The 13,348-nt window shown below is 32.6% G+C and overlaps 3 protein-coding genes across 3 annotated transcripts in view; all 3 read right to left on the bottom strand.

Annotated features, from left to right (window-relative positions):
• Positions 1 to 13,348, bottom strand: part of LOC125831060 (HMG-Y-related protein B-like) — a 195,305-nt gene that overhangs the window by 147,630 nt on the left and 34,327 nt on the right. The gene's annotated exons all lie outside the window — the stretch shown is intronic.
• LOC125831450 (uncharacterized) lies at positions 786 to 2,096 on the bottom strand. The gene has a single exon (XM_049510643.1). The coding sequence runs from the start codon at positions 2,094 to 2,096 to the stop codon at positions 786 to 788; it is 1,311 nt and encodes a 436-aa protein (XP_049366600.1).
• LOC125831449 (zinc-finger homeodomain protein 1-like) lies at positions 9,837 to 11,621 on the bottom strand. The gene is made up of 2 exons (XM_049510642.1): positions 11,378 to 11,621; positions 9,837 to 10,114 (listed from the first exon to the last, which is right to left on the bottom strand). The coding sequence occupies exons 1-2, from the start codon at positions 11,619 to 11,621 to the stop codon at positions 9,837 to 9,839; spliced, it is 522 nt and encodes a 173-aa protein (XP_049366599.1).

Genomic DNA, 13,348 nt, shown 5'->3' with positions numbered 1-13,348 from the left:
AGAGATATGGTCGTTTAAAGTTGACCTAAGCAGAATCTTACTTCAAAACTTAATGAAACTTCAAGAACACTTATCAATAACTCATCAAGAACTCTAATCTTTAAATTTCAAGAACGAAATTACGCTGAATAAATCATGATTGGTGTGTGGGTGAAAGAACCCAACACTATGGAAGCTTACATACCTCTTAGGGATCAAATCCATGGCGAAATCCGCTACAACACGCAAAAATCTCGACGAACACTTGATCCTCTCCTCTTTTCTCCTCTTTCTCCTCTTTTCTCTTCTTGAACTCTCAACTAAAACCCTAGGTGTATTTTAGAATTATAAAACTGAACCTAATCAGATTAGACCCCTAAAATATTACTAAAAACGAATTAAATCTGTTTTGCTAAGGAAAAGACCAAACTACCCCTCTAAAACTCGGTTTTGACTTTCCTTAACTGGACAACCTAACTTCAAAAGGTCATAGCTCACTCATCCGACCTCGAAACTTATCAAACTCGGCGGCGTTGGAAAGATCATTCAAAGATGTTTCCTACGGTAACTGGTAGAACGCCTAAATCATCCTGAGCTAGGAGTTATGGTCGTTTGAAGTCAACCCAAAACTCATACTTAGCTTAACTTGTAAAATTTCAGATTTTGCTATTTCCAATTTAATTCTTTTTGGAACTCAAGGTGCTACATCTAGTGACCTTAACACTTAAGAAATTTTAATTCCTCGGTAAAATCTCACTCACTACGATGAATGGTTCGAGTCTTAGTTCAAAAAAATTTCTGTGGTGTTACAATTCCTTGACCCACCTCCTGAGATCTAATGACCTTTTAAGATGGCCTAAAAACCAGTTCCATGTTCTTTTTGTCTCTTTGTCAACAACAGCCCAGGCAATAAGGTAACTATGGGACTGACAATCTTGACCAACAGCAGTTAACAATTGGCCCTTGGCTTTCCCTTTTAAAAAGGTTCCATCTAAGCCAATAAAGGGTCTTAACCCATCCTTAAAACCCATTTTAAGTGCGTGAAAGCAAATGAACATCCTCAAGAATCTTCGTTTTGCATTGGCAAGTGCATCCTTCGATATATTTATAATCACATCACTTCCTGGATTACTAGACCTTAGCTCATTTGCATAAGCCTCAAGTCTATTATAATCATCTGTAAAGCTTCCTTCAAGTTTTTCCAAAATCAATCGCTTAGCTCGCTTGCACTTACCATGACTAATATTGACATCAAATCTTTCTTTTAAATCATCCCTCATATCCTTGATCATGTACTTTGGGTCATTTTGCAATTTAGACTTTAAATAATACACTATTGTAAGATGATCAACCCTTCCATTGTCAAATGCTTCGTTACAATCATGCGTATTTTTCAAGGTTTTTATTCTAACCCCCGGCATGTCTTTATCTCCAGAAATATGTAATGAAAAAGAACATCCTGCAACACACTCATATCTCAACCTTGATGGATCACTTTTCAACTGCTTCAAGTTTCTTTTGTTTACAAGAGCATACAAGTTAATGCATAATCTAGCTTCGGGTATATCCTTGAAGCTCATACCTATGCATAACTCCTTGTAATCTAGCAACGTTACATCAATGATCCTATTTTTTTGAAAGGCAATCTTATTCAAGTCATCAGAATCACATTCTACCTCGACATGATTATCATCACTCTCATTATCACTCTCACCGTCAGTTCCAACTTCAGTTGTACCAGCTTCAGTTGTACCAGCTTCAGTTGTTGCAACATATGACTCAGAATGTTGAGAAATATTATGAACTTCTATTAATTCCTCGCCTTCATTTACAACATATATGTTAAGGACCTTAAATTCCTCAGACACTAAGTACAATAACTGCTTTATACCATTATCACCATCTATCTCGTAATAGTTACCAGAGGGAACGGTAACAATAAGTTGTTGAACACCTAAATATCCAAACTTACTGTTGTACTCGTTTACGATATCAAAAAAGGAAAGGAGGTCAGGATCATAACCTGTCCAAGTATCGATTAATTTCTTTGAATACATGACATTTGGTTTTTTAATCCATTCTCCACCATAATTGAAGATTATGTCCACCAAGGTCATCTTTAATATCCTGCAAAACAAAACAAAAAAACGAGACATGTATATAGCGTATTATTGTTAATGTTGTGTATTAATCAAATGGTTTGGTATAGTGATCATCTATGTTGCTTGGACTCTTCAAAAATGTCATCGGCTATGCGTCGCAACCTTGGAAACTCTAAGTTTGACTTCAATACATGTGAGCTTATGTGACCACAAAATAGTAACACATTCAAGGACCACAAACCATGAAAAAAGAAAAAGTCTCAGTAACATTATAATATTCACATTGTGTCATTCAATTAGGGGACAAAAATTACATTAAAAATAAATGGATAAATATCACGAAACACCAAATCCTAAACCAAAAAGAATAAACTAACACTTACCGAAATGCCCATAAATATAAAAAATTGACAACCCTAATTTCTATCATAGAGTAAAGAGATATAAAATAGACGAAATAACAAGCACTACAATTATCAAGTTTATAAATGCTAAAATTGACGAATCCTAATTGCAATAAAAGAAGATATATACAGATTTTGAGATCTTTTGTCCAGATTTTGAAAATATTCAAGAAACAAATACAATACAAAAGAGTAAAGAGATAACAGTTCCGAAGAGATAATTTAAGAATAAAACTCTTACCTATTGTTGGATCTTCTCTATAAATCAAGACATGAATGGCTTTTCTCTCTATATGAAGCGTTGCAAGAATGATAAGTATAGAAACTAGGGCTAATGGGTATTGAAATTGGGTTAATGGGTCTTCATTTTGGTCGGGTCGGATTTTACTAAATGGGTCGGATAGAATACTAAATAGAAAGTAAAATTTTAATTATAATAAAAATATATACAATGGAGCCACGTAGGCACCATGTAGGCGCCACATAGGCTTATAAAAATGGTGTCATGATAAGTTAACTGTACAAGGGCAAATATGTGCCCAAAGTAGGATGGTAGGGGCAAATATATCAAAAAAGTATAACGAAGGGTAAATATGACCCTTTTCTAAGGGTACAAGGGCAAATATGACCTATTTGTAATTGTGTGGTTAGATGTTAGAGAAAATGGTGTTTTAAAATTCATGAAACTCTTTCTTTGAGCTAATAAAGATGGTAAAAATGGTGGATTTTGTAAGTTATGTGGTCCTCACAGTTATATTTAATAGATTTTGGGGGTAAATTGTTAAGTTTAGGGTAAAAGACTAAATTGAACACATTTTGTCATACATTAAGGATTATTTGAATCACTTAGAATATATTAAGAATCAAAATAAAGCAACCCCAATACATCAAGGACCATTTTGATTATTTTCTCAGATTTCGACACCTAGATTAATCCCGTACAGAGAAGATAAGGGAGAGGAGAGGACGATGCGGTTCAGGTAGGTTTGAGGTTCTGGGTTTGCGGGTCGTTGGGCTGGATCACGTACTGCTGGACTGGTCCGCGATTTTCTTGGTCGCTGGAATTTCTGGAGAAGAAGAAAACGAGTTCGGGGGTCTGGGTCGCTGCTGCTGTTTGTGTTGTTGTTGGTGTATGTATTGGTATTATTATTGGATTGGGCTGCTGGGTATTGATATTGTTGGTTGATGGGTTTCTTTAGGGAGTGGGCTGGGATTAAAAGGAGAAGTGGGCTGCTGGTGAGGTTGGCCCAAAGTTGGTCTAAAAAGGGTCCAAGAAGTGGGATAAAGAGATGGTTGGATTTGAATTAGGAACTTAGCCAAATCCGGCTAAAAATTAAATAAAACGAATTAATATAAATTAATTAAATAGCTTCTTAATCTTAACGAAATAAAATAAATAGCTTAAATATAAACTAATTATCTCGAAAATATAAACTATTATATAACTAAATTAATTAACCAAATATTTAAGTAAAACTAAATCTTTTTAGGCAATTTTCAAATATTCATAAAATATACTAATTATATACAAAATTATACAAAACATTATATTTATTATTTTAAAATTTGTAAAATGACAAAACTACTTAAAATGACTTGAAACCATATTTTGAATCTTATAAAGTCAATTATTTCAAATAGTTTGAAATTTAGGAAGCTGAATGATTAATTTATATTGTGGAGATCCAAAATTGGATGTCAACACATGTTGAAATATAGACATGAACAAATAAACTCAAGAATCTCAATGCAAAACAATAGCAATTCAATAATTAGGAATGAAATTTCAAAAAGAATCAAGAACTCAGAACTCAACATCAATTCATCTTAAGAATACTCAAATCTAAGGAATGAAACCCCAGATTACTCTTTTACTGATTTGAAAGTAGATGTAGGGCGTGAGGACGAACTAGTCCAACACTATGATAGTCTTACATACCTGGAAGAATAAAGTTCTTAGCGAAATTGACGACGCTCGAAGAACGCTCGAAACCCTAGTTTTTCTCCTCTTGGAACCTTTCTCTAATGACTTGAAGTGTTAATGAATGTAAAAGAACTGAGTAACACTTTCAAAGCCCTTAATCAGGTGAAAACATCGTGGTTTAGTCTTAGAATAGGGGTTAAAACGACATATGAGAAAGACCAAAATGACCCCATCTGAAAAAGTGACAGAGTGCCTTAAAAGGAAGGCTTCACGAGCCGTTTAGGGCTCCACGGTTCGTGAAACACTTCACCGGTCGTATAGCCATCCGTGAAATTTCGACTGTCTTACATAACCTTACTAAAACGAGCATAACTTCTTACTTCGAACTCAAAATGGAGCAAACTTGATGGCGTTTGAAAGAGGACTCATAGACCTTTAATTTAATTACGCATTAGTTTTTATTTAAAATTTTTAAGGTCTTCCTTCTAGCATAAAATTATGAATAAAGTCATTATATGATATTAAGGATCCTAAAAATTCCATAAAATGAGATTTTCAAGCATATGAACTGCTCAAGAAAGGTTAATGGAGCTGAGACTTCATGCATGAAATTAGTATGATCATGTAAATCCTTAATTTGATTAAAAATTAACTAATTTTAAGTAAATAGTTAGACCTTCAAAAGGGTAGAATTAGATGGGATCGAACACCCATGACCTTCGTATGAGAAAATAGATGATTAACGTGTTATTATATTTTGTTTGTCTTAGACTTTGAACATTTTGAGGGTGTTAAAAGAGAGAAGGTTCAAACGATTTAACTTTGATTGAAGTAAATTACGATTTACTTAGATTTAGACTTTGCTTAGTTTCTGATATGTGATATGGGTTGTATTAGATGTTAATTGTCCTTCGAACATAGTTTGTGTTTGGTTATGATTGAATTGATGAATCCTCACACGAATAAACATGTGAATCGTTCAATTGACTATGATGTTATGAATTGTGAACTTGTGATTATCTTATACTTAATGTATTATTTTGGGAGATAATTATAGAAGTTGACATATTGAGATACGCGGATACGGTAAAAATATATTCTATAGTTTGATAATAAGTAATTGAGTCTGATGTAAGCTCACAGACGATCAGTGATTTGTGTAGGTAGATCGTGTACTATGTCAGTACGTTACATGGACACCTAGGGTCCTTTGCAGTTCATGACTAGATAGGCAAGATTAAGACTCTTTGACATATGTGTATAGATGAGAGTGAAACTTATGATTTCTGAGAAAGTGTAGAGATTGCTGACAGGATGCAGAGATTGTACAACTGTAAGGTCAGGATGAATATGATTTTCATGATTCTATTGATTTATTTGTATTTCGACAAGTGTATTGAAAAGGGAACAAACCTATTTTTATACAAAAATATATACACTTATATACACAAAGTGTTGGTTTGATTGTTGTGTACTTGTGAATTATTCAGTGAGTGGTAATTTTATGATATGCTAGAAGGATGACGTGTAGTTATATTTATATACATACAAATATGTTAGTGACTTATGATGACTCCAATGATTTGTAATTCTATTGTTTGACTATGTGTAATGAATCTGTTTACTCTCTTTATAATTGTAGTTATATACTTGTTATTAATCTTAGTCGGTCTATAATACCTACCAACACATAATGTGTATTGATGTTACTCCTACATTTTTTTTAAGTGCACACTGTTTTGATTCTAATATTATTTAGGTACTTAGATATTGCATGAGTTAACTGTTAAGCTTTGATTCTGGAATAGGAAGGTTGGTGTGGGTGAATTTTCTCTTAAATTTCAACTTTCAAAGTTTACGGATTGAAAAACCAAAGTTCCAACTAGAGCCGTAAAAATGGACTTTGCCCATGGAACCGGCCTAACCTAACCCATTATTGGGATAGGGTTGGGATAGAATTTTTCAAGTCCATTTAAAATTAAGGCATATAAGTCCGTCCCATATAAGTCTTTCACCATTGAGGCTTGATCTAGACCGGGTTGGAGTCGGTCCATGGGCCAAAACTATTTATTTAAGGGTAACTTATAGAAATCTCACTAGTGCATGAGATAATTATTTAGATGCACGTTATGTTGTAATATTATGAATTTTACCAGATTTTGGTGCGTCTAGTTACATGTATCTCGGGATACATAAACTAAAAATTAGGTGTAATTTATTCTAGATACACTCTATCCAAGTGGATTCTCATGTATCTAAGATACATAGACTAATCCCGCGCCCTCGCCTCCCTCCTATCTCGCTCGCGTATCTGGGATGGATCACACCAGATACATGTATCTCGTGTATCTAATATCCTAGATACATGCTTATCACACTAAATATTTTGCTAGTTTTATTGAAACAATAACATTGTTTGCCATATTTGATTTGAAAATCTTCCCCTTTTTTTGATATTATAGAATTTTAAGTTTGAAAAAAAAAGAAAAAACTAGCGCGACACTTATAGGATTGAGTTGTGTTGTGCATTTTCAGGCCCTTCCAAATGAAGGACTGACCCACCTAGCCCATCAAATTTCTTAGCCCGCGAGACTTGGGCCGGGTGGAGTTGGGCCGCTTCTGACCACTCTAGTTCCAATGAAATAGAAATCATAGACCTAACTTTGATAAGATAAGCTTTATTGTTTATACCAGTTAGTTTCTAAAATCACTATGATTGTTTACCAAATTATAGGAGAGCAGTAAGTACATCAATTTTGTGTACTTTAAGCTTTTATGAGTATTCTTACTCAGGAATAAATAAATGAGTTTTTTTCTTTTAAAATTTTACAAATGTGTGTTGGGAATTATTTTCTCCATTCATTTACAAAAGGTGTATCTCCTCCTGGCCACTTTATTTGTCATCCTTGCTAAAAATAAACGATCCAAAATATTTGTCATTTTAGAAACCTAAGATATCATTGAGTACATTCTTCCTATTTTGTCTTTAATAATTATTATTTTTAAAAATAATAAACATTGACTAATTAGCATAGAAAATATATGTGATCAAAAACACATACACATATATCATATTGTGTTGGCTTGAATTTAACTTTTTTCATTTATTTATTTATTGAGGAAAAAATAAAGAGAGTGTTTTGAAGAAAGATTAAGATTATAAATAATTGAAAAACAATAAATAAAGATATTATATATAGTCAAAAACTTAGTTTCTCAAGGAACAAGTAAAATGATTTGAAAAAACAAAGTATGGCTCAAGGAGCATGCAAGTTTATTGTACATAAGAAAAAATGTACTAAGAAATTAGCTTTATTATAAAAAGTTGGTTAACATCACAATCAAGAAAGTAATATCTTTACATCGAAAAATTAGGAAGCATCGTAAAACATGAATTGGTATTTTGGCACATCAAAACAACTATTTCTCGTACTAACAACAGTAATTATTTTTTAAAAGTTGATTTTGTATGTTGACTATCTTGGCATATTTGACATTAATTATCTCGAAGATAGAACAAAAAGATGAAAAAACCATATACATCTCCCGTAATTAATAGAGAAATATTAGTTAGCCCGCAAAATGGTATTTTTAGATAGAGCATTTCTATCGGACATAGTGTTGAATATTATTGTTTGGAGAAATATTAGTTTGCCCGCAAAATGGTATTTTTAGATAGAGCATTTCTATCGGACATAGTGTTGAATATTATTGTTTGGAGACGACTGGCACAATCGATTTCTCACAACTTGAATTTTATTATATCAAAGTAAGGACCCGCTTCGATCTTACAATCTTGATCCCACTTGTTGCTTGCTTCAACAACGCTCCTTACTTGAGCACTCACACTTGTTTGCTCTCTTGCATTCTTACTTACTTGGTTACTTACTTACTTATCAAATGAACCACATCTATTTCTATTTATAGGAGGTGATGGAAGAATCTAGAGAGATACATATATACTACTCTCTTCTAGAATATTCTTAACTATCTTTTTCTAGAACTACCTTTTCTAGAACATTTCTCTCTAGAATACTCATTCTAGAAATTTTCCTTCAACTCTTTACAACTCCGAAATATTCTAGATTTTTCTTGACTTATCTTAAGTAATTAATTAAGTTGACTAATTAACGAGTTAAATTGAGTTGTGTGTCTTTGATTTTATAACAAATTTAACTATATCTTTTTTTCGGTAAACATTTTGTTTAGCGAGAGTAATATTAGAATGACTGACTCCATGGGAAGTCTTCATATTGTAGCCCTCCTTTTCAAAAATAGGAATAAAACGACGTACGCACTAATCTCTAAATTTTATTTGTGAAATTACATTAAATATATATATATATATATATATATATATATATTGATATTATTATTTAATGACGAATCGAAAATATATAGCAACAATTAAAAATAAGTACATACAAGAAAATCAAACATGTGGGAATAATTTAATGCATGACAGTACTGTTTATGTTGCTGTAGTCCCCACATGTTCCATTTTGAACATTCAAAAGTAAGTAAAGTTATAGGAATAAGAAGATATTCAAAAAGAAATAAAAAAGAGAATTTCTTTAATAAGGATGACAAATTTTTGAGTTAGAAAAATACTAGGAAAACATATGTAGTATTGTCTAAAAGGTCAAGACAATACTATAACAACTAGGGTATAAAATCGAATCGAAAATCAAATCAAATCATAAATCGAGTCAAATCGAAAAAAAAATCGACTAGTAATTTGGTTTGACTTGATTTAGTATTGAAAAAAAAATCCGATTATATTTGGGTTGGTTTGGTTTTAACTAAAAAAAAAATCAACCCGAGACCAAACCAACTCGACATTATATATATAATTTTAAAATTTTATTTTATACGACCTACGTCCACAAAGGAGATGAGCAATTCACTCATTTGCGGATGTAGGTCGATTGACCGAATCACGTTAAATCTTAGTGTCTTTTGGTATATTTCTCGTTTGTCTTCTTACTCATGGTCTTTCGAGATTTTCTTTGCTAGCTTCCGCATTACACGCTTATTTTCGGTCCTAATTAGATTGACTGATTTGATTTGTGTGCCCAAATTTAACCGCCATGAAAATATGTCTAGTTCAATCCAATTCATCTATATAAAGTTGATTGAGTTAGATGAGTCAAATTCTATCATGCCCATTTACAATTAAGAAAAAATAATTTATTTATTTATTAGATTTTTCCTTATTTACGTATCCTTAAAGAAGTTTTAAAATTACTCTAATTTTATTAAAGAAAATTTAGGGGTAGGTGAACAGGATTACAAGGTGAGGAATCAAATCCTGATTAACAAAGTAAAAGTGCAGAAGTCAACTAAGTTACTAAAATTCCGACCGATCTCCTTTTCTTCACTTTCCGATCGATCTCCTTTTCTTCACTTTCTTTCTTGAGTTGGCTACTAATCAAGAGTTAGTTTCTTACCAAGTGTGTGCTTGTTATTATGCATCCAAACCTTGAATACATGTCTTTTGATGCCAATCTCATTACACAATTGTTGAACAACTCCCTCATCATGCCTTTGAAGCTTCCACCCTAATTTCTCTGCCAATGTCAACATTTTGTCCTTGTGTTCTTGGCTAAATTTGGTTCGAATTCTCTTCTTTAGTAATGTACCATTAATGTTGTTATTAGGGCTACACATTTCTAATAATTCTTGATCCTCCCGAAATCCACCACCTGTTTAATTTTGAGAGAAGGTAGAGTAGAAGTCCGAGAAATTAATTAATAAGTATATATTATCCTGTCTTAATTTATATGAATTAATTTGACATGTATGAGAATCAAAATGCTTAATATATAGTGTTTTAAGAAAAATTAATTAGTACATTTTTACAAATCACATGAAAAATATTATAGCTAGATTAACATAACTAGTAATTCAAAACCTTTTATAAAAGGATTGAGAAAGTTGAATTTAAAGAAAAAAGTTGTTTGACGGCCTAAATAATAATATCTTCATGTAGAGTGGGACAAAAAGAGCATATTAACTTTGAGATTTAAGTTACATACATAATAGAAAGTTTTTTTTTTTTAAAAAAAGATAATCTATATAACTAATTAATATTTCCTTCTGTCCAAATTTATGTGACAGATTTACCTTAATAAAGAAAAGAATTTTTTTAAAACTCCCCTTAAGCGACCCACATACATTTTTTGCTAGGGGTGCGCATCGGTCGGTTCGGTTCGGTTTTAGGTGTTATTGGTTCGGTTTATCGGTTTTCGGTTTGTAAATACTTCAAACCGATAACCAAACCAATAACATATTTCTTATCGGTTTTTGGTTAATCAGTTTATGGTACTTAACGGTTCGGTTTTCGGTTTAACCAATAAGAAAATACTTATATATATTATATACACAATAAGAAAATTTTCAAATAAACCATATGATTTTTCCAGCATTTGACATGAAAGTAATAATCATAAAAGTAACAATCATTTTTCTTGCAAGTTTAGACACTAGACACATTCAAAGGAAAAAGTGTGAAAGTAACAATTGTTTAACCATTAACAAAAAGTGTGAAAGTACCAATCGTTTAACCATTAACAATAAGACTAGTAAATTTAGTATAGTCTTATTGGGTTATCGGTTTAACCATTAACAAAAATTATAAAACCGGAAACCAAACCAATAACCCAATAAAAAAATTTGCAAAACCGTTTAAAAACCGTTAGCCCAATAACCCAATATCAATAAACCAATAGTATTTTTTCGGTTCGGTTTATTGGTTAAATCAGTTTTTGCACACCCCTAATTTTTGCGACTATAATTACATCATCTTAATAAAAGAAAAAATACTAAATAAATTGGACAAATTAAGAAAGTGTATCATTTCGATAAAGTTATTACTAATAATTAACGTATCATAAAAAATTACATGTTGACACTTTCACCTTGATCAAGTCACGCTGGAGGGTAAGTGAGAACACTATTACCTGTACCTCCAGAAGTTAGCGGTAACGCTAGAGGTCTCTGCCGCGGCATAATATATGGGAAGTACCCACATGGGTGGTGGTGGTGGACGGTCTCTTTCCGATGAAAATTACGGTGGCAATTACAGGCGGCGCATTTGAAGACGTCAACGGTACCATTTTCACCGGAAGGCATGAATTCGCCACAGCCGTCAACGGCCTGGCCGCCGATACCGGCGGCGTGGTTCTTGAGACACTCTTTGTACTTTGACATTTTAAACTAAAATGTTTGTTTTTAGTCGCATAATAAAATGTGTGTGTAATTAAATATCTTTGGGATATTGAGTGTTTTAGATAATATTTGGTTGAGGTTGAAAAGGAGAAGAATATTTAAAGTTAAAGTTGAATATCTTAAAGGTTTGAAAACGCATTTGGTCATGATTCTCACTTGTAAATTATCACCTACCTACACTTTTTTTTTCTTTCTATTGCTATACACTGTTTAAAATAAGACATAATATAAAGATCCAAACTTTTAAAATTCATATTTAGATACATCAATTCGTCTTTGTAGTAGTTTGTGGACATCTGACGTGACACATAAGTGTTAGAGGTGTATAGATGATCGTTTTGTAAGTTAGAATGTTCAAACTGGCATAATAAAAAAAAGTCAAGGTGTTTAGATGTGGCATTCAGAGTGAGTTCAGTTGCTAGTTGTGACTAAGTTAGATTATCTATCTATGTATTGTACTTTCTCGGGTTTTGGCACTAAAAACCCAACTTTCAATAGTCAATTTAGTTAAAAAAAATTATTTTAAAAACTATTTAGGCTAAAATCCACCTCCGGAGGTCGGGTTTTTGGTCGATTTTTGGCGTTGTTTTAAGTAGACTTGTTGGAATGTATGCGTCCACTAGCTACGATAGGACCATGTCCTTAACACAGTTATGATAAACAAAAGAGGATACTGAAAGTAAAGATAGCACACACAACTTTACGTGGAAACCTCCTTGCTAAAGGGAGTAAAACCACGACATGTCTCACATGATTTTCAAACTGATTTTACTAATCTTCTCAAGCAAAAGTAAAATACAGTTTACAACCACACAAGAGATTAACCTCCTAATCTTTATTCTAAGTAATACAAACTATTACTCAACGAGCCAAAGCAATGCCTGCATTGCCCACTATACTAACCCTCACTGATTAATATAAACTTTTAACGTAAAATACAAAGTTGCCCTCTACTAAGTTCTTGCAGTGATTCACCCAAGTTTTGAAACGTTTCTAACACAAGTGAAACGAATCCTACAATGTAAGCACAAATACAAGCAATCAAAATAACAGCAGGTCCAGGAAGCAAATCGTCAGTCTATGAGGTCCCTTGCTATTTTGTTGAAGCTTGAATATTCTCTCTTTGAATGAATGAGTGATGTGTTGTTTGTCTTGTTGAATATATCAACCATAAAGAGTTATTAACCGTTGGACAAACAACCTCGTCCATTCTGATTGGTGTGGTACACTGACGACCTCACCAAACTCTGACGCGACAACTTTCCAATTGTACAACACATGGGCCTGGACAAGCAGACTCTGCAGAGGACCGGGTCCCTGCATTTGTGAGGAGATCATCAAAACATCTGGGAACAGTAAGAGGGTGTTTGGATTGACTTAAAAGTTGATCAAACCTATTTTTAAATCAGTTTTTGACTTCTGAAAGTGTTTGACAAATATAAAAAATAATTTAAAATAAGTCAAAAACCAAAAGTAAGGCTCTCCCTACTTTTTATTTTTGACTTAAAAGTCATTTTAGTTTGACTTTTAATTTTTACTTAAAAACTGTTTTTTTTAAGCCAATCCAAACAGGCTCTAAGAAGACTTCTCGCCTTGAGGGAGAAGGGAAACTACCGCTTCTAGAATGGAAGCCTTTCGTCCTTTTTTTTTTAGAGCATAACGCTATTTTGAAATTTTATGAAGGTTTATAAATGAAGAAGTTAATCGGA

This window comes from Solanum verrucosum, unplaced genomic scaffold (genome assembly GCF_900185275.1).
Source record: "Solanum verrucosum unplaced genomic scaffold, falcon-dt-bn FXZP01000049.1, whole genome shotgun sequence".
Lineage (NCBI taxonomy): Eukaryota > Viridiplantae > Streptophyta > Magnoliopsida > Solanales > Solanaceae > Solanum > Solanum verrucosum.
The sequence above is the reverse complement of the archived record's forward strand: the minus strand, read 5'-3'. Positions and strand labels throughout refer to the sequence as shown.

Bases quoted from the DNA above. Each gene is read 5' to 3' on its own strand.
- LOC125831450 (XM_049510643.1), bottom strand. From the start codon at position 2,096: ATGACCTTGGTGGACATAATCTTCAATTATGGTGGAGAATGGATTAAA.
- LOC125831449 (XM_049510642.1), bottom strand. From the start codon at position 11,621: ATGTCAAAGTACAAAGAGTGTCTCAAGAACCACGCCGCCGGTATCGGC. The intron at 10,115-11,377 runs GTACAGGTAATA...AAAATTAAACAG, and splicing joins GTTACCGCTAACTTCTGGAG to GTGGTGGATTTCGGGAGGAT.